This window comes from Pollicipes pollicipes, unplaced genomic scaffold, assembly GCF_011947565.3.
Source record: "Pollicipes pollicipes isolate AB1234 unplaced genomic scaffold, Ppol_2.1 Scaffold_3447;HRSCAF=4054_pilon_pilon_pilon, whole genome shotgun sequence".
NCBI classification, from domain to species: Eukaryota; Metazoa; Arthropoda; class Thecostraca; order Pollicipedomorpha; family Pollicipedidae; genus Pollicipes; species Pollicipes pollicipes.
The window spans coordinates 5,110,233-5,134,916 of record NW_023596297.1 but is presented as its reverse complement, the minus strand read 5'-3'; the positions used below and the strand labels follow the sequence as shown (position 1 = coordinate 5,134,916).

The window sequence follows — 24,684 nt, the reverse complement described above, 5'->3', positions numbered from 1 at the left end:
GGGCGGCGGGCGGAGACACGGGACCACCAGGGCCGGTCACGCGCAGCCTCGGCCACCCGCGGGGCCTGTCACAGCCAGCACAATGCCGCGTGACCACGGACTTCCAGGCGGCGACCTCCGGCAACTAGCGGTCTGTGAGCGGACGTGTGCACCGTCAGATGCGGACGCTTTGTTCTCGAGTCACCGACAGCGCGATGCACTTTTCGTGGTTCTCGTGGGCTCTGTCTAGGTTTTGTCATTGACGTAAAATAAGCAGCGTTGCTTAGAGCAATTGCGTTCCGAATAATATCTAACCCATGTATTCGGTTAATCCATCGCCACTTTGTCATCGGGCTCCCGCAATGTTCTGATTAGTCACAAGCTAGGAACCTTGCGACAGCTAAGAGCTAGAGACGCTCACAAAGCGGGCCGCGGCCAGGCGCATATCCCTCTCTTAGTAAGTGTAGGTGCTCGGGCATCGGGTAACACGGAATGGAAGTTCATTTCACATTGCACACCAAAAGGTAACACCAGAAGTCAACAAAAAAAAAATGCTCTATGGCTGTGGCGGGGTTTTTGGATGCCACTTTCTAGACGGGCATGTCATGAAATCCGAAACCTGCCGAGGCCGGAGCTCATCCTTCCGATTATCTTGTGCGCCCTCTTGCGGCAACCCGACACCTGCTTGCCCTGAATCGCAGTCTGCCCGAAACCTTCAGCAACCCAGCCAGCTCATCGACACACCTGCAGAAGACTGGGCTCTCCGTAGAGCGCTCGCAGTTTCACTCAGTATCAATATCAACTCGGCTGGCGCGCTTGGTCTAGCCCGCTTGCCTTTTAGCGCAGTTGATACACGCCGGCGCCTCACGCTTGGTCAGTGCTGAGCGTGTACAGGCTCCGGCAGACGGCATTCCAGCCCTGGTCGCGCCGCGCCATTGCAGGCTGCTCCGGCTGGCCATGCCGCCGGCCTGGCGCCGGGGCGCGTGCACGGTGCAGGGTGCACTGGCCATCCTGCACGGCACGGCGACGCCACCATGCACTCCTCGGCCGACCCGGACCGGAAGCCACGTCCGGGCCTGCGGTCCTGGTGAACGGTCGCGGTCGCGGGTCCGAGCGGCGACGCTGCGCTGACGGCTCCGGCGTGAGAAACCAGGCTCTGGTGCGGATGTCATCGGCGAAGACTGCGATTAAAAAAGCTCTGGCGCTGGCGCCGAGACGGACGGAAATGGTGCAGCAAAGGCACCTGGACTCCCCTGTCTCTCTGTGGTAAGTGCATTACAGCAACCAGGCTGTCTTTAAAATATGTGCACTCTGACAATATGTGTCACTCTGACAATTCGTTGGCATGGACGATCGGGATTGCGTGTATGAAAATCGTCAGTTCATGTGAATGCTGTCAAGCAAATTCCCCCCCCCCCCGCCCAAGCAGCCCGGGTTCGGCTTTCGGTAAGGAGGTGGATACTTTCACCTGCTCCGCCGAGGTGTGGCCTCCAGGCCGACTGCACGCCCTGAACGTCTGTGTGCAGCGGCTGCTGATGGGCTCCGCTGGGCGGAGGTCTGGGGTGCTACGTCAGTCAGCCAGCCGACCGTGACGCCCCGGCCCGTCGCGGTCTGCCGCGAATGCGCACCGAATCAGCGCACGAGAAAAGCAAGCTTCGCCGTCGCAGGTCTAACTGGCAGAGACAACACTGCGACAACGTAATCTGCGAAGTTTGTTGTCACTCAGTGTGGGTAGAAGACGGGAGCGCAAGTCGTCATCCAGAAGAGTTTCGGCTGAAGTGAATGGTAGCTCAAGACAGGCAACTAGTCAGACGAGGAAAATTACCTGAGTATGTCAACCGAATGCCCAGAAACGGAACAATGCAAAATGCTTCCGCTGCAGTGCAATATGGGATTTATAGCAGCCGAACGGTGGCGGAAGAATAGGGGCCTGCGGCGAATGACCGAGTGTGATAAAGCAAATCAACGTGTGTGCAACGGCGAGTGAACAGGTAGGCCACAGTCGGTGGGAGCTGAACTAATGCTGACATGTGCACCGAACGATAAAGCTCTTTATGGATCATATTTCAGAATCTCGACCGATGGCATTCATCAATTCTGAATCCGGTGCAAATCGTCTTTTTCACGAGTTTTTCAACTGATCAAGTGTCAGACTCGGCACGCATGGTCGCTTGTACTGCCTGAAGGCTTGACGCATAGCCTTTCCAACTCGTTTCGATCATTTATGCTAGCCAGTTTTAAACCCACGCCACGCACAATCCACGTGTCGTGTCTGAAAATGTCCTGATCCGGTCCAACTAATTCTTGAACCAATCCACAAACAGCTCTGCCGAGCAATCGTGTTAGCGGCAGATCATGAAAAGGTGGGCCACGGCGCATCAACCGGCGCATTACAACCGGCGGACGAGCAAGGGAACTGATGTGGCTGAACAAAGGAGCACGTCGCACTGAGCAAGTGACTTATGGCCACTTGGGAAGATGAGCTCACGTTAGAATATCGACCGGCGAGATGAGACCGCTGGAGCAGGGAATCTCGGCTGCTGGCTGAAATGTGGCTGGCAGCATGTCACTGCGACGAAGCCCGAATGACTCAGTATGTGGTGAGCGGAGCGGATTTTGCCATAACAATGGTCCTTTCTTTTAGGTTTCCGGAACTACTTATACCATACATTACCCGTGACTTATGCACTGCGAATGTTTCATTTGTGGCACTGAGCTTCCATGCATGTAGCATGAAACGGATCTGAGGTTCTGACTCCGTTGGTTAAACCTGCTTTAATGCTCTTTGTGCGAGTTAAACTATATCATGTGTCCGCCAACAGATTGCGTCATCAGCATACCCCGATGGTTATTTGGCACTTATGTGCGCTTTGGCTGCCGGGGCCGTTTCTCATCCGTAACTAACATGCATGCCTGCCGATAAAACATTTTGGTTCATAAACGTAGCCTGTGCCTGAAACCTATACGACTGCAATTTGCAACATGGACCACAGACACCGAGTTGGCAATACCGTGTTGGGATCAGAATGGAACGATCAACTGACGTCAATTTTCGGCTTTTATTTATGCCGTGTCCAGGACATTACCAATCAGCACAGAGCCGACTTGAGCAGTGGATGGAACCAGTATTGCGTTTCTACAGCGCTAACCGCTGCCATCTATGCGAAAATAAACCAGACCAAGCGCAAATAGCGAAGGACGAGACGATGAGGATTGGGTTATTTCACTCGCACTAATTAGTTGCCAAAGATGAAGACGAACTGCAATGGGATGGAAGCTGGAACAAAAACTGGACAGAAGCACCATCTTAAAACATCTCAGACACTACAGGGTGAACGCATATCATTACTCAGTTCAACGAAACGCCCCACGGGTCTCGCGCCTCAGTACTGGAGGGAGGCGCCGTCAATTCCCACCCAAGCCGTGCGTGTGGCTCTGATCACCCCGGCGGCGGCCCGACCGACCTCGACGGCCCCGCGCGGCGGCCGCAGGCACCAATCAGCGGCCGCGGCCGGCGGCGCGCCCGGCCGCGAGGGCTGATTGTCCCCCGTCACGCACCCGTCCCAGGGTGTCCCGACCGGACCGCGCGGTTCGCGCCGCCGCCGCCGCCGCCGCCGCCGCCGCCGCCGACCTCGGACCGACGAGGCGCACCGGACACGGCCCTCGGCGCCCCCGCGAGAAAGTGGACCACATTATGCATGCACGGCGCTCCAAACAGCGTGTCCGGAGCATCCGCCGCTCGGCCGCGACCGTTCCACGACGCCCACGCGCCCGTTCACTCGGTGCCGGACTGGGCGGTAAACGTGACCGGCATGCGTTGTAAGTGTGGTCGGGGAACGAGCGGCACTGGCGCGCTCCTGCGTCGTCTCCGACGGCCCGGGGTATGTGGTCAGGTTAGCAGCTCGTGGCACGCCGGCTTTGGCTACATGTTGGCTGTGGACTGGCGTTCCAGTGTGAATATTTGGCCGAGTACACAGCGCACGGAAGATATTGTCTGTGTGTTTGTGGTCCACCACCTGGCTTCGTATCATACGGTGGGGGCATAGTCACGGCAAGGCCCATCAACGCCGTGAAACACGGCTCCATGTAATCCTCTGCCCGAACCGACTCACGAAAATGACGACAGTCTTCCAACTGATCATGGAACGCCCCTGGCCGCGATAGCCTCAGCCTCGTCACCACGGATGCGTAGCCTGGTCCCGGCAGAACCACCACCTCGGACTGTTGGCGAGGTTCGCTCGGTCGGGCTCCGGGTACCTTGTTGACGAGCCTCTGACGACGATGCGGCGGCTGAGCGGCCCTGGCCCTGCGACCCCTCTGCCTCCGGCCGTGGCCCGTACATTACCCACCCGTCAGCAGCCGACCGTCACCAAAAAAAGGCGCTCACGCCTTCCGCTGGCCGCGCCGGGCCGGGGCGGGCCGTGACGGACTGTAACGGCGGCGTCACGACCGGCCGCCGCCGTCACGAGGCGCCCCGCTGGCCTGGGGTTGCTGCGCCGGCCAGAAGTCACTGCGCCGGTCAGAGGTCACTGAGGCGGCTACAAATCACCCCTCATTTAGGCGCCTGCTCTTAGGCACATGCTGGCCTTCTGGAATGGGGACATTCCAGAACCAGGACATTCACTCTACGCATTCACTTTTCACACTACATCCACCGAAAGCCCGCAATCGGTCAGTACCGTCATCAGAAATCACTAGCTCTATTTCCTAGAAAGTCGATGCTCCACTCAAAGCTCAACGAAATGGTTGTCGGCCATACTCCCGACAAGTCACACCTCATACAAATAATTATTTATCTAAAATATAGGACAACCCAGTCAAAGGTTGCTGCAGCAGTCGAAGGTCACTGGGATGGTCAAAGGTTGCAGCACTGGTCAGAGGTCACTGCAGTAGCCAGGGGTTACAGCACTGGCAAGAGGTCACTGCGCTCGTCCATCGTCACCGCACCGATCAGAGGTCACTGCACCGTCGAAGGTCACTGCGCCGACCGAAGACGGTCTGGTCACGACCGCCGGGTCACGTGACGCCCGCTCAGTCGGCGGGGGGTAGCGCCGGGCGGCGGAGACGGACGGGGTGTCGCCGGCCGGCCGCCGCAGCATCCGCCAGTAGTCACGCGCGGCGTTGACTTCACTGGCACGAGAACAATCGTCACTGAGCCGATCTGTGCAAACCTGAGAGCGTTATTTTGCAGTCAACCGTCGCAGACCACACGGGATACCGTCGTCCGACTGAGGCCGGCATAATGACACGCTATCTCGCGATCCGTGCGCGCTGCAGAGCTTTATCTGAGTGCGCGCAACCGTGTGCTGCAGAAACAAACGGCGCATGGTATGTCTGGAGCTGCTACCAAGAGTCAAGGCACTATGAAGACACCGTGCATGTTTTGATTTGCGCCTGAGAACGGCCAACGCTCTCCTCGTCGTTCGCAGAGTCATTCGCAGCGGCAGGCGTCGCGGGTGCAAGATGAGTACGGACAACTGTAGCAAAGCTCTGCCGTCAGCGGCACGTTCAGATGAGTCAGGCGGTGCTTGGCAAAGGTGATCCCTCCGTCGAGGGTGTTTAACCGCCGCCAGGTCGGAATCCCCGGGCGGCGGTCAGCCGGAGCGAGCAACATGGTCTGGGGCGGTGTCACTCGGGTACGGCTCGCACAACTGGCCGAGTTTTGCGGCGCTGCTCGAGTCTGCCTGCCGCCATCTCCGAGCGCGCCACTCAGCCGTTCCTGGAATTGATCGCGCGCCCTGCCGGCAGCCGAGGCAGCACGAGACGCCTGGGGCTCGCCCGGAGTGGCGCCTGCCGCGCGTTGCGGGCGTTGCGCCACTAAAACGCCGCGGGATCGCACGTCGGGGGAGGGGAAGGCAGCCGGCCGCCAGAGTTACGATTATGCCGTTGAGACGACAAATGAGGTATGAGCCGACGCAAACGACGGGTCGTGGTAATCAGCCGTGCTTGGCGCGGCCTCCTACCAGCCAAATATTCGTTTAACTACTTTTGATATTGCCGATGCTGAACAGTGCACTTCATTCACGGGTCACCGAAAGTGTCTGCGCTGTTAGTCAGAAGAGGATTTTGAAATATGCCTCATGCCATGCTGCTTTTAAGTGTGAGCAGCCTAAGCAAATAATATCGTCTTCTCCTCTCAAGCCAAGCTGTGTTAAGCATCACGGTCGTATTTGTTTTCTTTCGATCCGGACATGCATGGCATTGACCACACGTTAAAACCACACCACACGCTACTGGATCCAAAAGCAATGCTACTGGTGCCTAATCTGAAACACAGACATAGTCTGACACATCCAAAAAGTTATCGAGGTTCGGGTCCCCACCAACACCAGTAGTGGTTGAGCCAATACATACATTTTTAATGCAAAGAAACTAGCTTGTTTCATGTTCAGGCTACATAAATATCTAACGGCGATCCTTGGGTAACATAGGATCTTCCGGCACATTTCCCGTGAGTGCCACAGGCCATGAAACTTGAAGAGTTTTGCTTGCAATTGCAAGGGCAAACCGTGACATGGGAGGGAAGTGCAAGACCGTCGCGAGACAGGAGGACGAAACTCATGATCTGAGGTGGTGCGTTCTACATCTGACGCGACTCGTGATCGCACACTGGTGGCCGTCTGGCATCGCCAGCTCCATGGCTTCCTCTTGGTCGGGACGGACTGTGATTGCACACGGGCTTGTCGCACATCTAAAACGGCACCATTGAAGCAAGAACAGGCCGTTGCGTCCTTGGTTCTCTCTTAAATATTGTGTGTGTGATCAGCGTGGAAATAGTTGCCAAGCCCTCATCAGTAGATTTCAGTGGCAGGCAACCTGACGCTGTTCCTAAGCGGAAACGTGTGCGGGTGTGCATAAAGTCGAGCTTCGAGGAATGCTCCCGGAAACTGGCAATAAACTAATTGAGGTGGAATATTTGTCAGAGCGTTCGCGTCCTGACTGGAAGTCTGAAGCGTCCGCGGTCGCCAGCTGAGACTCTCCAAATGTACAGAGGCCAGTTCATGCGTACCAATGAGGCCACGTCCCTCCCAAGGCGAGATGGGAAGCGCCAATATTTGCACTGTTTTTGCTTGATTCAGTGAAGCTCGCAACACATTTGGAACTTGTCCCCAAAACGAACTTTAGGCCCTCTCAAGACTGCATGCTGGATCTGCCTTTAAAATATAAGAGAAGCTTCAGTCACCTCCGGATATCAGGTTCTAAGTTAATACAAATTCGGACGCCATAAAATTGTGTCAACCGCGGTAGTTAATAGCTGAACGATGACAGCCAACACACCAAACGTGTCATACCGCGCCGTACGAGGGGCGAGGCAGACTCAGCATGCTATTCGTGGTATCTAATATCATGGACGCCTGTGCAAAAACACTCATTTGCGATGGCCCACAGGTAGAAGTTTCCGAGGCTATCGGTCCAATTACATAAGGGCCACGCAATGCAGGCGGATTTGACCCATGTCCTAGCGGCTAAAAAGACCAAACATCCTAGCAGCGCACCAGGAAGCAGCGTCGGCAGCGGAGCGTGCCGACGAACCACGCACGTGACGAATGGGGCCGACGTATCGCTGGAGGGATCAGCGAGCTGATGGGCCGAGCAGCGACAGTGACTCGGCGTGCTCCCCGCGGCGCCGGGTCGGGCTGGCCGGGCGTTACCGTTTGACGTCGGGTCACCGCCTCGGATCGGCGGCACGCCAGCGCCTCCCGGCGGCGGTCGCGCCGGGCCGGCGCGGTGGCCGGGCCGACGCGGCGGTCGGTCCGCCGCCTCGCCCGCTCGGAAAGCTCGGCCAACATTCCAGGCGCCGGCCCGGCATTTGGCTGTCATAGCCAGATGGATGAGCGCCGAGTAATAGGCGGAATCTCATCGCGTCAGGTTTAAAAGCCCCGGCGGCCTGCTGGCCCGCGCCGACCTTCGCTCGGCCGGAACACTCTGAGCGGAACTGACGGGCGACCGGCCAGTCGGCACCGTCTCATGTGGTCAGCAAATGGATGACGCAGACCTGTGGAGCCGCCGAGGTCCGGTATAGAACCGCGTCTTGGTTCACTTTGGGGGATCATTGTCTGGCTTTGTTAGTTCGTGAAGTCCACCATCCTTCATTAAGATCAATGTCTCGATAGAGTCGGTGTTTGCTGCGGTTATTTCTGTGGAGAGGCTTGTTCGTCACATTTACGTTTCGACCAGGGTTATTCAGGGTCAAGTTCATAGCTCATATAAGGTCTGCCCACGACCCCGTCCAACACTACATCAAGCTGACTGACATCCAATCACACATACCCTTCAGCGTCTCACCTGAAGACAAGTGCCTGAAGCCAGACCCCATGCATGTCCCCCCCCCCCCCCTGAGTGATCTCTCCGCCATCGAGCCCGTATGGCTCACGAAGGCAGCCCAGACCGATTTGCCGGGTCCGTCGACGCCAGCCGACGGCGCCACTCGCGCGGCAAAGCCTCGACTCACGCCGCCACGGCCCCGACGACGACGCGATAGGCCCGGCTGTTTCCTGGGGCAGTCAGCCGGGCTGGGGCCCACAACAGGTGCGCGCGCCCGGCCCCAGCGAACCCGGCCTCCTCGCGCCGGCCGGACCCGGGAGGGAGGGGGAGTGGGGGGGGGGGGGGGGGCAGCCGTGCCTGGCCAGTGACAGACCGAGCGCGGGCGAGCGCGAGTGTGGAGACGCGGGCTGCGAGCGAGACGCGCTAGCTGAGGGAGAGAGAGTGGTGCATTACGTGGGAGCCCGTGGCATCCAGCGACCACGGAACGCTGAGGGTTCGTGTCACAGCAGAGCCGGATGCATATAAAGGCACAGGTGCGGAGCACCGTCAGATCCAGAATTATCTGATGCCAGTCTGGACTTCTCTTGGCACGATATTTACGAAAGGTTTTAGTGGTGCGAACGAAAAACTCTAGAGAAGGCATCAAAGTGGCAGAGGCATCAAAGCGTGGCATGCTATGATAGGTCCGAGGCGCCATTCCCCGGGAACATACCGCAGGCCAGCAAGTGAAGACGGTTTACCTGGGTAGGTGGATTAGCGAAGGCGCACGGGGCGTGACCCGAGAAGGAGACAGGCAGTATCAGGCACCTCATGGTCAGCTGAAACCGTGCCTGACGAATGAGACTGCTGGTCATCTGCCACCCTTTCCTTTTTCCTCAGTTTTCGCGGATCCTTTTCTTTCACCTCATCGGTCGCGCCTGCCGTGGCAGCTGTTGTGTATGCATGAGGCTTTCAAACAGCCGGATGTGTTATGTGTCGCCTCTAAAACTCCGAACACCGAAGAGGTAGAGGGGTTAAGGTTGGTCGTAGGCGACTGGGACCTAAGCGGTTGTGTTGGTCATATTTCATGCTTCGCAGAATGTCGGGTTATGTTACAATGTTTTTGATTACTCCAACCCCCAGCATAGTCAGTTTTAGTAGAGAACACGGAAACGCAGCTGACGGCGGAGCCCAAGCCTAGCATTGGCCGCAAATCGAACCACCGCGAAATACATGGAAGAAAAAAAACAACCAAGGAGATCAGAGCTTAACTGCGTAAAGCTACAAAAGCATGAGGATGGAAACTTTCCCACTTTCCTCAAGTCAAACTCCCAGGCGACAGACGAAAACTGCCAGGCGGCAGCCATCGCCAGTGCGCGGTATATTACCTGCGCGTTCCGATGACGCTGGGCAGGACGTGTCCCAGCTGGGGCAGGATCTGTCCCAGGTGTGACAGCGAACGCGGTCGCTCGGCCTCCGCGTTGGGCCGTTTCTTGAGGCGCGGCTCGAAAGGCGTGCCGTGCATCTGGCGGGCCTGCCGCGGCTCGGCTGCGAGGCCAAGCGGCGGCGGCGCCCGGCGCGCGGCCGGCTCCGTCGGTCCCGACGTCGCATCGGCCGCCTGGTCGGCCAGGCAGGCGTTGAGCGAGTGCCGCTGCCGGCGGCCGCGCTCGGCCGAGCGCGGCCGCACGTAGCGGCTGAGGAAGCTGGCCAGGCCGAGGTCGACGCTGAGCGGGCGGCGCCTGCCGCGCGGCTGGCGGCCGCTCACCGCCGCCATCGCCGCCGGCGTCACCGCCGCATCGGCCACGGCGCTCACGCTCGACACGGCACGGCACTGGGCGGCGCGCGGCGCCGGCGCCCGGCGCGCGCCGCGACGGCCGACTGGAGCCGTGACACTCGGCGGCCGGGCGCGCCCTGCAGCGGGCGCCAGTGGCCGAGCCGACCGGCCGCTAACCGGTCCGGGCGAGCGGCCGGCTTATCGGGCGGCCATCGCACGCCGCTCGCCGGCCGCCGTGGCCTCGGCCTTGGCCCCGCCGCCGCCGCGCCAGCCACGCCGGCTAGACCTCTTCGGGACAACGACTCGCGACGGCCGTGTCTCCGGAGATGGGACGGCCTCTGTCCGCCGCATCTCCGGAGACACCCAGCGGACGTGCCCGCCGAGACGCCCGCGCTCTCCGCCGGAGACGCCCTCTCACCGGACAGCGCCACATTGATCAGGTGCTTTGGAAAGCGGACCACGCTGTGCACGGCTGCCATGCATCTCAGCGGCGGGCGTCAGCGGCACGAAAAACGCTGCCGCCCGCTGCACCGGGCGCGCTCGGCCAGCGCTCCTGCCAGCGCTCCGGCCAGCGCCCCGAGCGGGACCGGCGTGGTGGCGTACGCGGCGCCTGGAGGCTGCATCGCCGGCCGGACGTCGCGCTCTGGAGCAACGACCTACGGTCGGACCGGATCGAGGTGCGGACGGATCGACATGACCTGCGGCTAGTCATGGCGAGCCGAGCCGAGCTAAATGACACGCGAACGCATATGATCGACCCACACAGGATCATGACAGATCTGCGGATGGACCTGGGTGATCCGCCGGTGACGCTAGGCGACCTGTGCAAGGTCTGATCAGCCTGAGGATAGGCCTGGATGTTCCACATTGGTTTGATGACACGCAGACCACCAAGAATGGCATACTGGCTGTCCTGCACGGCCTAGGGAGCAGGTCTGGCCTGAATGAACTACGCCCTGGTGGTGCTGGGACAAATGCTTGCAATATATTTTCACCGACAGTCGAGTGCGTCTCACGGGATATTCTGACTTCATCCGGATGTCAGGTAATCCCATTATCCTCTCCTGACCTGCAGAGGACCTAGCTGACACCCGTAATGCGGCTGGAGCTTCCACTTCCTGGCATGATGTCGCGTCAGGTCGCATTGAGTTGATGTTGTTTCGTCCCTCCGGATGGGTCAGAGGCGTCCACCCGAGTATTTTTCCAGCGCAGTGCTCATGCCGGCCCCACCACTTCTGACTGTAAGGCGTGTCGCACCCGGCTGACGTTCATCACACCTCGACACGGTTTCTAACGATCGGTGATTGGCAGCTTGAATATTCCATGGGCCACATCCACCATCAGCGTAGTGGTGAGACATGGGCTGTAAATATAATGGGGCATTTCCACCGTACGTCCTCCTGCGCACGTGGACTTAACCGCTAGGTTTGCCGACATGGGCGTCCAATTGTAGCCTAAACGATAGCTGCATGACGGCGACCCGCTGTAACCTGTGACCCCACCTACGCGCAGTTAAGGCCAAACCGGGGCCAAACCGGACGGCCCTGCCACACCCAGGGTATGCTTTGGGCCTGCGGCTCGGTGACACTATTCAGACTCTTTGACACCAAGTTTAGCGACGTGAGGAGCGGCTAGTCTGGCGCTAATTCCGTATCCCTCGGTGGCTGGCTGAGCGACGTGAGCAGCGGCTAGTCTGGCGCTGATTCCGTATCCCTCGGTGGCTGGCTGAGCGACGTAAGGAGCGGCTAGTCTGGCGCTGATTCCGTATCCCTCGGTGGCTGGCTGAGCGACGTGAGCAGCGGCTAGTCTGGCGCTGATTCCGTATCCCTAGGTGGCTGGCTGAGCGATGTGAGGAGCGGCCAGTCTGGCGCTGATTCCGTATCCCTCGGTGGCTGGCTGAGCGATGTGAGGAGCGGCTAGTCTGGCGCTGATTCCGTATCCCTAGGTGGCTGGCTGAGCGATGTGAGGAGCGGCCAGTCTGGCGCTGATTCCGTATCCCTAGGTGGCTGGCTGAGCGACGTGAGGAGCGGCTAGTCTGGCGCTGATTCCGTATCCCTCGGTGGCTGGCTGAGCGACGTGAGCAGCGGCTAGTCTGGCGCTGATTCCGTATCCCTCGGTGGCTGGCTGAGCGACGTGAGGAGCGGCTAGTCTGGCGCTGTCCCGTATCCCCGGCGGCTGGCTGAGTGCCGGATTGCACAGTTCGCCAGACGACTGGGTACATGACCGGTCACGACCTTGGATCTTGTTGAGCTATGCTGTTTTTAGAGACGGTAATATGTTGTAACAGCAAAGCATTTGACCGCGCTACCGATCTATGCCATTCAGGCCAAGACCGCAGCGAGGACTTCAATGGCTGGCTGCCCAGTCACGGCGGACGAAAACAAACTCTGGTCAGCATCGCATGATGGCGGGAACTGATGCAGACAATATGTTTTATTTAACAAATCGTCGGATATGTAGACAAGCTAGGCACGGTATGCACGACATTTTACGGCCTGAACGCCCGGCATGCAGCCACAGTGTGTTGGTTGCCCATTATGCAGTGTGCGATACCCAACGACTGCAACAGTCCAATCGGAGCCATCATTCACGCCTTGGGCTTACGGATGTACTTGAGCTTAAGCTGTGGTCTCACAGAAAGCTCCCAGTCTGCAGCCAAACAACTTATTCTGATTTACGGATGCACTTGAGCTTAAGCTGTGGTCTCACAGAAAGCTCCTAGTCTGCAGCCAAACAACTTATTCTGATTTACGGATGTACTTGAGCTTAAGCTGTGGTCTCACAGAAAGCTCCTAGTCTGCAGCCAAACAACTTATTCCTATTTACGGATGTGCTTGAGCTTGAGCTGTGGTCTCACAGAAAGCGCCTAGTCTGCAGCCAAACTTTTTATAAATTTTAACATCCATTATATTTCAATAGCGCGTCGGTGAATCAATCATCCCTCGGTGAATGTCCGAAGCCGCCACGGCTATTCTTGATAAACTTCCGGAGTTCGCTGTGCTTTATATGTGACTTAACAAGCGAACGAATTCGTCAAATGGGCAATCGCTCCGTGTCATTTCAAGTTAGTTCACAGCTTAGGCTGATGCCGATACATGATGACAAACTGCTGATCATGACAACCTGACACCACACATGCCATCGGTCATGCTATCTTACTGACAGCTCAGCTGATTCCGCTGACACGCACTGCCAGCAGCTTCTCGAACTAACGATTGCTTTAACTAACGATGGTTAAGGCACACACTAACTAAAAGCTGCAACAATAAATGCCAAAAGAAGTGGTCGCATATTTTGAACCAGGAGTACTAACAACGTGTTTAAACGTTTGGATGAGCGCTTTGATGTTGTGTCAGGTAAATTCTGGGGTAAAACATGATCGCAAATCAATGCAGTATGCACCAAGATGATCTGTCCATTTGCTGCCTGGGATTCCTATTTTGGATGCGTTCGTTGGATCAGGGGCAACACGCTTGTTGACAATGCTGTGGGATTTAAAGAATGCCTAAATCCTGCTCAATTCGAGATTGGTCTGCATTTAAAAAGATAGTTAACAAATCGTCCCATAACATTGGGAGTAGAAGGACTGCCTTTGCAAGCTGCCCACGGCGGCTAGCAATTCCTTTTGGAAACATTTGCTATATTTATAGCAATGGCACAACCATCACGGCCACGTCGTACATGATATATGCCAGAATGGTCGAGGTAACATCACTGCTGCTTTTTGATATGCTACTCGGACGCACAAGAGCTTCCCAAAGGACACCTTAACGAGCCGTGCATTTAATACGCCCGTCCGCCGGGTTCCCGGGAAGACATCCCGCCGTCTGTCGGGTTCCCGGGAAGACATCCCGCCGTCCGCCGGGTTCCCAGGAGGACATTCCGCCGCCCGCCGGGTTCCCGGGAAGACATCCCGCCGTCTGTCGGGTTCCCGGGAAGACATCCCGCCGTCCGTCGGGTTCCCAGGAGGACATTCCGCCGCCCGCCGGGTTCCCGGGAAGACATCCCGCCGTCTGTTGGGTTCCCAGGAAGACATCCGCCGTCCGCCGGGTTCCCGGGAGGACATTCCGCCGCCCGCCGGGTTCCCGGGAAGACATCCCGCCGTCTGTTGGGTTCCCGGGAAGACATCCGCCGTCCGCCGGGTTCCCGGGAGGACATTCCGCCGCCCGCCGGGTTCCCGGGAAGACATCCCGCCGACTCCGCAGGTTCGGCGTCAACAGATGGCGCCAGACACAACAAGCCACCGGAGAACAGCACGGTGGTCACCGGCGAGCAGCACGGCTGCTCTGCCGGTCAGCAGCACGGCTGGTCTGCCGGTCGGCAGCATGGCTGGTCTGCCGGCCAAACCGAGCACCATGCACTAGTGTCGGAGGTGGAACGCAACGTCGGGCATGAAGATAGCGCTTCGTAGAGAAGACGTTTGTTCATTGCGCACAGGGAGGGCACTGGCAGCTCCCAGCCGAACCGCTCCGCGCCGAGAAGACGTTTGATCAGTGCATATCCTGTTCGTGCGTACTATCTTTTTGGCTCGCTTTGGCGTCCCGTCTTCCTCCCTTCTTCTCTCTTCTGCTCTCTATTAATCTACCTCCTCCCCCCTCCGTCTCTCCCTCTCCCTCTCCCCCTCCCCCCTCTCTCTCCCTCTCTTTGCCTTTCTCGCACTCTTCCTCTCTCTCTCTCCCCTCCCTCTGTCTTTCTCGCACTCGCCCTCCTTCTTTTCATCTTCTTCCCTGTCTTCTTCTTCTCTTCATTCGAGACAGAGCGGTCTCTTGAGGACCAAACCCTGAGCGAGGAATTCAGTGCCTTGTGGCCTTCCTTAATGAGTTCGGACCCCACTAGCATGAATACCATTAGCATGATAATAAATGGTCCGGTAAGCGGTGAACGAACGGTCCCGCATCTCAAAGATTTAATTTACATGCTCTTCACTGATCGCTCCATGGAATGGCTTCAAGTCAAATGGAGCTCCAGTGCGTCGGAAATGCGGTCAACGATCCATCACTACCAGCATTTATGAGGGAAGCATCGGACCATTTGCACTTACCAGATGGTAGAGATGTCCTCTTGCTGTAACACATATTTCATAATCAACCCCGTCGGAAGCTCCCGCAGTTTTAACCAAACATGTCCACAACGCAGCCTGCAAGCGTTTACTAACCCTCACCTATCATTGCATTTATTTGCTCGTACCTTTCCAACTTTGCCATAATTTACCATCATACATGCCAGAGGTCAGCCCGCCCGAATCAAGAGAACCAGGGACGGCGAACCGCGCCGTCTAGATGAACGCAGTCTGTCAAGTCAAGGTCCCACCAGCACCAAGGTCGCACTGGCGGGCCAGGAGGAACGGGATCCACGGGCCCGCTCTACCTCAGAGTACCCGAGCACCACCTCAGGGCAACCGAGAACCGCAAAGTTCCCCATCCCCCAACGTTGCGGAAGGCGGTAAAACGACAGAATGTGGAGAGAGCCTTAACGCCATACAATCATCACTGGAGCAAACAACATCTTTGGTACATCTCATGACAAATTCTGAGTGTCCAAAATAAGTGTATGCACAACGATACAAGTAATACGCCACGTCAACGTAAAGAGCGTCGTGGAAGGGACACGCCACACGTTAAGTGGACACAGGCTTGTTATACGGTAGACAAACAAAAACACATGCATTCGGAAGTCCAAAGGAGGCCAGTGTTTTCCTATCCAAATAGTGCAATTATTTTTTCCCAAACCATTTGATCCGTGACTGTCGACACGCCCAATTGCACAAACCAGGAAAACGTGCGCCGGAGGCTAGTGGGTGCAAAGTGATGAAAAATTGCGCAGGAATTTCCACTGAACAAAATGACGTATTTCTGCAGAAAGGAGGCTCTGATCGTTACAAAATATTCCCGCGTGTTGACCATGGCTACTAGAGCACCACCCGAACCGGTCGGGTCGTGGGGCCCTCACTCCCGGGCAGCAAGAGCGCGGGGTCACGGGGCGTGGGCAGGGGCCTCTCCACCGCCGGCTCGGTCCGTCCGACGGCTCGGCATCTGCTGTTAAGGCGCGACAGCCACTTACTCGGCGCCGCCAACGGGACTCCCTGGTCCGACAGGCCAGCGGAACTCCTCAGTCCGACAGGCTGGCGGGACTCCTCGGTCCGACAGCTCGGTGGGACTCCCCGGTCCGACAACTCGGCGGAACTCCCTGTACCGACAGGCCGGCGGGACTTCTCAGTCCGACAGGCCGGCGGGATTCCTCGGTCCGACAGGACGGCGGAACTCTGCAGCCCGATAGGCCGGCGGGACTCCCCGGTCCGACAGCGGTGGTAGGCCGGCTTCGCGGCCTTGGTGCGTTCAGGTACCGCAGCAGCAATGCACTGTTCTTCCAGCCAAGAGGGGCCTCTGTCCGTAGTCCCGGTCGAGGGGCCTCTGCCCGTAGTCCAGATCGAGGGGTCTCGGTCCCGTTGTCCTAGTTGAGGGGTCCCGGTTCCGTAGTCCCGATCGAGGGGTATCGGTCCCGTAGGCCGAATCGAGGGTGTCGGTCCTGTAGTCTCGATCGAGATCCATGCGTTGCGACGTCCGGCCGGTCCCGTTGTTCGGCAGGTCTCGCTCCTGCAATATCTCGGTGCCGAGGTTTCCGTGACCTCCGGTCGTAAGTCCTTGGTGATCCCCTGATCCGCATGCTCCTCCTCTCCCAGTCCCAAACAATCCCCAAGAGGCTGCCGCCTGTTGAGCTATATACAGCTGCTTCAACAACACATGCCATCCTGCCAGACAATATGTTCCGACACCTTTATTCTCTTCTGTTTGCCAATGGCAGTGCTGCGCAGCACATGACATGTGTGCCCCTACCTAGCCATGGACCGAATGCAGGGACGAGGCCGGACCCTGAGTGGGGCGGAGGTGGGTCGCTGCACTCCGCGGGAGGTCCAGTGACGTGACAGGAAGTCACGTGCGAGCCACGGCCGTCGGCGGGACGAGCTGGGCGTGCGAGGTCTGCCAAGGGGTGCTCCGGCTCGGCTCGGGCAGGTGCGCCAACGGTCGCATCTGGTGCGCCTAGTCGCGGCAGTCATGTGGCTGACTCGTGAGGTCGCGCGAGCCGTCGGCCACAAAACGGATGCACGGGTCCCGCCAGGACAGCGCGATCACGACGCGACAGGTGCCTTCGCCATGATGTACAGACACGTTGTTTTAGAGCGACGATGCGCTGCTACCATCACGGGCCCGAGGCTTGCACTGCGAGCTGCCGCGGCTCCTGCGAATCGCGGGTCCTTCTCTGGTAAGACTGAGTCAACCCAGCACGGCGCGCAGATCCGGGCCAGCCGGGACAAACAGCTCGGGCCTCGGAGCGCGGGCGAGGTGTGAGGCGCAGGGACGGTCGGGCGTCACCGCGAGGCTGTGGGAACTCCGGGTCAGCCTCCCATGACGACGCCATCGGCGGCCGTCGGTCGCACCGCCGCAACCCTCTGCGTCGCACGCGAACGAGGAAGAAAGAAAAGGTGGTGGCGCACGGGAAGGGATGCGACACAGAAAGCCTTGGAGCGGTGACAGGGAAACCACGCAAGGGCCTGCTAGCGAATATCAAAGGTTTCAGGTGCGTGCATTTTAAAAGCGTGTAAATTACAGCGCTTCAGCCACATGCAAATTCACGATTATGATTATACCAGCTACTGCCAAATGACAGCCATGCTCCAAACGCACTCTATTATCGCCTACACATGCTCATGCAACAGGGTTTTCCACCGCATATTTATCATCATTGAAGCCACTAGTGGTAAATTTTCAGCACGCCATGCGTCAGCAAAACACCGAGCGTTTGGCGATCGTGACCCTAACATTGGTGAGAGGTGACCAAGCAGGCGGCGACCGAATGAGTCCCAATCCGAGCCGTCATCAGGCATAACATCATCAGGGCACGCGGGAACATACACGAAGCAGTGGCTTCAATCAGGCGCCAGTACAGCTGGCCGAATGGCGCCTGGGGCCAGAGGGTGATCAGATAGCCGCCTTCCCTTCTGGCGCAGCTGGTACCCAATCTTAGGAGAGGCAAGGAACTCGGCACTAATTACGTTATGGCGTCTCTGCTCTCCATTCTGCGGGACAATTCATTGCTTTCCGCGGCGGTGCTGCGCACACGCCGTCAGCGCTGGCCGACGCCGGTGCGCTGTCTCTCTTCAGCCGGCCAGGGCCGCCGACCGAGGCCCGCTGAGCGAGAGGGCTGAGAGCTGGCCAGTCCGCGCGCGGCGAGCACCGGGTGCTTCGACAAAAACGGCGCGCCGCCGGCAAAAACACCGCGCGCCCAGCACGCGTGACCCCAGGGCGAGCGAGCTGGCAGCGGCCGGCAGCTGCTGCGGCGTCGTCTGCAGAGCCGCGCTGTCGACACTTCCCGTGGCGGGCGCGAGACCGGGGCGCGGAAGGAGATGACCGATGGTCCGCCGCCCGCGAAATGTGCGTAGGAGACGTCAGAGACGCTTCGGTCGATAATTCTGCATAGGTGGGAATTGAGTGATTTATTTTGGGACAGCACAGCACCAGCTGGAAAGTTCTAGGAACTTTTGCTAGCAACAAACTGGGCACGAACCGGTGGAATAGAAATCAATCAAACCGTTCACTTATCTTCCGTAATGGTCCTAAAACACCATTCCGACAGACACTGAATTTTCCCATTCATTCCCCACCCTTCGACCACTCAAAACCAGATCAGGTGTGAACCGCACGACCCCAGCCCCAAGTAACCGCACACTGGCCTGGGAGCGCGGCGCCGGCCGGCGGCGCCGGGCCGACGGCAGACGGGCGGCGGTGGAGGCCGGGCGGGCGGCGCGGATGGAGGGCACTGGCCGCTGCCAGCCGGCGCGCTCCGCGGCGACCGGCGGCGAGGGACGGCGGCGGTGGGGCCGCCGCGCTGTCAACAACGGCTGGGGCGCCGCCGGACAGCGCGCCTTAAGACCAGCGGCGGGACGGCGCGACCACACACGGCCGCCACCGCCGGCGGCCATGGGCCAACGTCAGTCGCAGTGGCCGACGCGTCATCAGCACACGGACGCGGACGGTCGACAGACAGGGAAATTGCGGAGTCATAGCCGCCACGGCAGGGCAACTGTAACACCAATACACAACTGAATGCAGCCGTCATACAGCCATCATACGGCTCACACAGGTAAAATATCCGCAGACAGATAGCACAGCTCTCTGACTGGGATCTCGATTGCCGGAGTTACTCTTGCGGTTCAGCATACAACGAGAGCAAAATCACGCGGGACGAGCGTCGCTGCTCGGGCGGAAAAGGTAAGGACACTGATGGCGTTTCGGTTCAGTTTGCATTATAGTCCGTTCTGCCATCATTGACCACTCCGGGGCTACGGGATGAAGGAAAGAGGAGAGTGGTGGAACGATGCTGCGGCCATCGTGGGAGACCTCCGGTCAGGAGTCTTATCCCGCCCAGGGACCCCTCTCCGGGGCATATGCCAGCTCTCTGGTGTGCCTTCCGTCAGAGACCCCTGACTGAGGCACATGACACGCTCTAGTGCGCCTTCTGCCCCAGAGGCCCCTGGTCGAGGTATATGTCAGCGCTCTGGTGAACTCCCGCCAGAGACCCCTGGTCGGGGTATACGGCGGCGCTCGGGCGACACTTAAGCCGGCTTATGGCTTATGGTCGCAGCACGCCCGGGATAAACGTGGCCTTGCAAGGATTCAGGATGAAGCGATAAATAAGGATAGAGGGGTGATGTAAACTGCTGAAGCGCTACAAGCATCTAACGATAAAAGGATGCAGACTAGCTCGCTAGTTTCACGGGTTCAGTTTCCAGAACCCGGACAAATTCAAAGGATCAGAGACAAATCTAATTAGCCCACAAATCTGGCTCTGTCACGAATTCAAAATCCAATCCGGCTCACTCTGTCATACAAAACTAGTTCCCAGAAGGGTGATAGTAGTTCATCACAGTTCAGCTTAACTGATCATAATAGTCGGAATTAGCAATTATGGGTGCATTTGTCCCTTGACATCTTTACATTTAAACTATTACGTGCAATGGAGCGAAAGTTTTCAAATCTGACCCAATCCTATTCCGCGTTTTATAACTCACGGTTGGATACCCTCCATATCCAACCGTGTGCCTTGTGCCGACCCGGTCACGACACCCAGACTTTGTTGGCGCCCTCCTCACCCGGCGGCAGGGCAGCTCACTTACACCCACCCTGCCGGTGGACATGGACCCAGACTTCCGGGCAGTTGACTCCCGCGGTCTCCGACAGGCAGTCGCCTTAGTGTTCCCTCCGGCGGGACGGATGCTCCAACATGGCATGCCTCGGCATCCGCAACGCTATATTGTCTTCAGAGACTTTGACATGCACCCAGCATACTTGTTTTTCGACGCCTGCAGCCAATCACCGCTTTCAATGTGATCTAGCGATGATAAAGAGCCGGCACGAAATGTCTGCCAAGGTAACCACGCATAACAATATAAACGCGCTTGCGCACTGCTTGCTGCTAGGCTCGGGAACAAACGTACAACGGCGAACGCATCTGGGCATAAAAACAGCCAGTTACCTGCTTAACAGCGGCGGCATGACCACAGATGAAATTGGCCGTCGTTTTCAGGGTGCCGGCGACCGCCGAGGCCATCAGCGCCGGCGCCGGCGTGTGACCGTACGTGCTCGGGTGGCGCGGGGAGCGACAGCGGCCGCCAGGTGCCCGCCGATGACGCCGCCGGTTATTAGCTGACCGCGTGGCGTCCGGGATTAACCGGCCGGCATCGGCACGCCGCCGGGCTGCGATCGATATCTCACGGCGCGGACCACCTGGCCGGGGCGGGGGTTGTGGACCGGGGGGGGGGGGGGTGCGAGGGCTGTGGTCCACTTGCGCCATGATGGAGCTGTGCTCCCTTGTGTCCAGCTGGCGGGTTGGAGCTGCCCCCTCCCTTCCCCCCCCATCGTCCCATACTCCAGATAATCCGCCGTCGATTGTCAGCGCTAGACGGAGCCTCCGCGCCGAAGCCGGGCTGAACGCGGCGGGATGTTCGCCATTTTGTCTTGAGTTACGACATCGTTATCAGCCCGGGTCATTATCAGCATTGCAGCACGTGGACGGCAGAGTGAATTTGAATCGCATAGCTCTAACATTGGATTGATATGCCTGCCGCTGTCTTCGTGCACTTGTTAAGCAGCAATGTGAATGTGAACAGCGTCGTCACCCATTACCGCGCTAAAGCGCATCAGGTGGAAAGGCATGCGATCGATGACAATGTCCACCAACAAGTCCAATGGCACGAGTTCAGTAACAGACAGACAGTGTCAGTGTTGGTGGACAGTGACAGCGACGCGGGACGACAGCGACGCTGCGAAGCCCTTCAGTGGCCCGGCCAGAACTCAGTCTTTGTTCGCCGCTCCGGCCGCCTTTGTTTCGCATCTCACGCTTAGCCCAGCGCGCTGATCCTAAACCTCCCCTCTCAGATTGGATCGAGGGACTGACCCTGAGTTTGGACGGTCCGCCTGCAGACAGACGGAATGGGGGCAGGCCTTGCAGGCATAGCTAAATCACCCTACACTATGAATGGCGCCGTCTCGCGAGACGTCGTGTCACGAAATCCCTTCCGTCTGTATGTCCGCAGTCTTGCAGTTTCAGCTTACCTACGTGCTTCCTGATGCATTTCTGGCCGGGTCATGCCAATGAATGACTTAAATTGTGTTGGTTGCTGACTTGTTTCAAAGGCGATGTCGCTTCCACGCTGTGTTTGAAGGGCCGATCACTTTTGACGGTTTGGAAGGCTTTAGTGCTGCCGCCACCTGTACGGGAGGCATGCCCGAACATTCCGCTAAATACATACAGTCAATTCACAAACCAAACTAGGGCGAAGACCAGCTCTTAAAGTCCGCGATGTACCAGCAAGCTGGATTTAGTCGCCATTTTTACCCCGCCTCGGGCAGCCATTCCCTCGCCAGAGCCCAATCAGCCCACTCACGAGGGGTCAATTTAGGGCCGCGTACGGCAGTCCCATCAGCCGTATGCACATCTCGCACACCAACTGAATTGGCCTGCTCCCCGATGAGGTCTCTTAGGTCGCTTGTCAAGGTTGTGGGACTTCAGTATGCGAGAAAAGCGCTGGGAAAATGCTTGGCCGTCGGTCTGCTGCATTAGTAGCGAGAATTCGAAGCGACTACAGTCCCAATGGCGGAGACAGCCCGTAGTTTACGGCCGGCCAAGCGAGCTAACGGCTCAAGTAATTGTTCCGCCCGCGCGCCTGAAGACTTCAACTCTACAACAGGACATATCTTTGAACCCATGATTCAATGCATCACAGAAAGGAAGCGCTGGAATTTAATTAGGCATTTCCGTTGGATGACTGGTGAAGGCACTTGGACGTCAGTCTGCTGAGCCTTTAGGCGAAACAAGCTGCACATATCTTGTCAGATAGAAAAAAGACACTGGAACAACAATAAAATGATCCCGTTGATCACTATAGGGACAAAGCCATAGCTATGCTTTGTGACGTGGATTCAGCAAAAAAATGATGTGCATGTCTCATGATACAAGATACCGCACGTAAAACCTTATCGGGTGCCAGATCTGTCTGGGCGCCCATCAGCCCCGCCAGCCCTCTTTTCTCTCCCGGAATGTCGTTAGCTGAACCCAATAACAAAGCCGGCTGCAGCAGCTGACCATTGTCAGTCTCGTGCGGCCCCAGGGCCGGCTCCTCACCTGGGCATTGGCGCTCCCAGTCCGCGTCGGGCCGTGCGCCGAGCTCGCCGGCGCGGCGCCCCGGCCGCATACTCTCACCACACCCGTCACCACACGTGCGCGCCGGCACGACCGGTGGCACTAGGCTCCGTCCGACGGCACCACTTCCTCGACACCACTCAGCGGCGACGCTCGCCTCGCAGAGGAGCCCGCTGGGCGCGCGGCCGGCCTGGGACGCGCCGCCCGACTGCGGCCGAGCGCGGCGCGCACGCACCTCTGCCGCGCCGGTGCCCGCGCGCCGCCGTCCGCCGCGGCCGGCGCCCAGGAATGCGCCGGCTCTGCCCGGCCACCGGCTCACCTGGGCGGCGCGCCGGTCGCCGGCGGCGCAGGGGGAGGGGAGGCACTGAGGGGAGCGGTGCGAAGTGCCACATCGGTGCATGCTGTCCGCCGGTCTTGGAACTGGAATGGACTGATGGAGGAGGCCGGACGGAAATTGATTGCTGTTCAGACGTCTCCGTTCTTGAGTGACGTGTACGTGTGCTGGTGTGGTTGCGGCCGCATTTCTTGCGGGTCCTGGGCGAAACCGTAAAGCTTTTGCAGACGGCATATGTAATGGAAACTGCGGTAACGCAGGGGTGGGGATCAAACTTGTCGGCATGCCCCGCCATTGAATAGCTTCTATTGACAAGAATAGCCGTAGAGGAGGCCAAGCGTTTTAACAGTTCGAGGAGTAAGTACAGAACAGGCTTAGCACTACACTAGTTGCGCCTGGTATCTGGGTAACTTGTGTTCAAAGGCATCTATAACCGGAAACCATACATGGTTAGCGATGAAACACGCATACTCGGAGCTAATCTATTGCTGATCAGATTTAGTCAACAGTTAGTAATCTAGCTATTTTGTCGTCATTCTGTTCCGTCATGAACGTCATTTCTCAACTGTGTTGAAAGCCTTACTACCTCACTTACTTTCTCATGTCGTTTGGAAGCTGATGAGCGCCTATGCCCGGTTCACATGCAGGCAGTTTCCTTCATTGAACCGGTTTGACTGTGATGAAGCGGTTGGCGTGCGGAAGACTCAGTCGGTCCTGGCCTCACACTACTGATATACCCGCCGCACAGACACTGCCATCTGGAGAGAGCGTGATGCACTGGCGTTCAGTGCCTTGCCGCACGGGGTTCGAACGTTCCAAAGACACATTCAAAAACAAATAATAACAGCCCTCGCTCAGTCACAAGCCAAGCTTGAACTTCGGCTCTCTAGCTCTGTGACCAGGCCTCGACCCTTCAAGTAAAAATGGGGCAATGACTCGAGGCTTCTGAAAATTGTTGGCAATAAATGTGACACGCGACGGATTCGCCGCCAGGTTAATTCAGCGTCAGGCCTAGTATTCAGGGTCCATTCCCGAAGCTGGAAGGCTGGGGCCCGCGATTTACATCGGTCGAGGCCCCTGATACAAGGAAGGGGCCCCTGTTGCGATCTGGCGGCCACTGTGCATAAAAGGCTCCTGTATGGCAAGGAACCCAGAATCGGCCTGAGGCAGTGTTCGAGGCGCCCGCAAAGGAGCCCGAAGGCCCCTTGCGACCGACGATCAAGTGCCTGATGGGAACGTACAAAGGGCTGCGGTAGGCCACATTAAGGACCCTGATCTTAAGGGCCGGACCCTCAAATGCCAGTCAGAGAGTCTTGCACCGACTGGGAACACCCACGTAGAATGCGGGCCTCTATTTCGGCCAGAGATCACCAACAACGAGCAGTCAGCTCTGTGTCGGTCTGAGCCCTGGGAGCCCATTTCCTGAACAAGAGCAAGGCTGGAACCTGCAATTTGCATTGTTCGGGACCCCTGAATCAGTGAGGCCCCTGTGTCGGTTAGGAGCCATAGTGCATAATCGAGCAAGGGGCCCCGAGTCGTCGACAAAGGGCCCGAGTCGGCAAAGGCAACATTTCCTGAACAGGGACAGATACTGGGCCCAGAGTGCTAGACTGTTAGAGGGCGTCCAGCGTTGGTCGGAAACCTCTGACAATGAAAG

The 24,684-nt window shown here is 58.0% G+C and overlaps 1 protein-coding gene across 1 annotated transcript in view; it reads right to left on the bottom strand.

Moving 5' to 3' along the window:
• LOC119091519 (uncharacterized) overlaps positions 1 to 22,884 on the bottom strand; it is a 93,806-nt gene extending 70,922 nt beyond the window's left edge. Inside the window, exon 1 of the mRNA XM_037214326.1 lies at positions 22,676 to 22,884. Within this exon, the coding sequence (XP_037070221.1) occupies positions 22,676 to 22,683 (8 nt within the window). The 5' untranslated portion in view covers positions 22,684 to 22,884. The remainder of the gene's footprint in view (positions 1 to 22,675) is intronic.
• Positions 22,885 to 24,684: the final 1,800 nt, after the last annotated feature.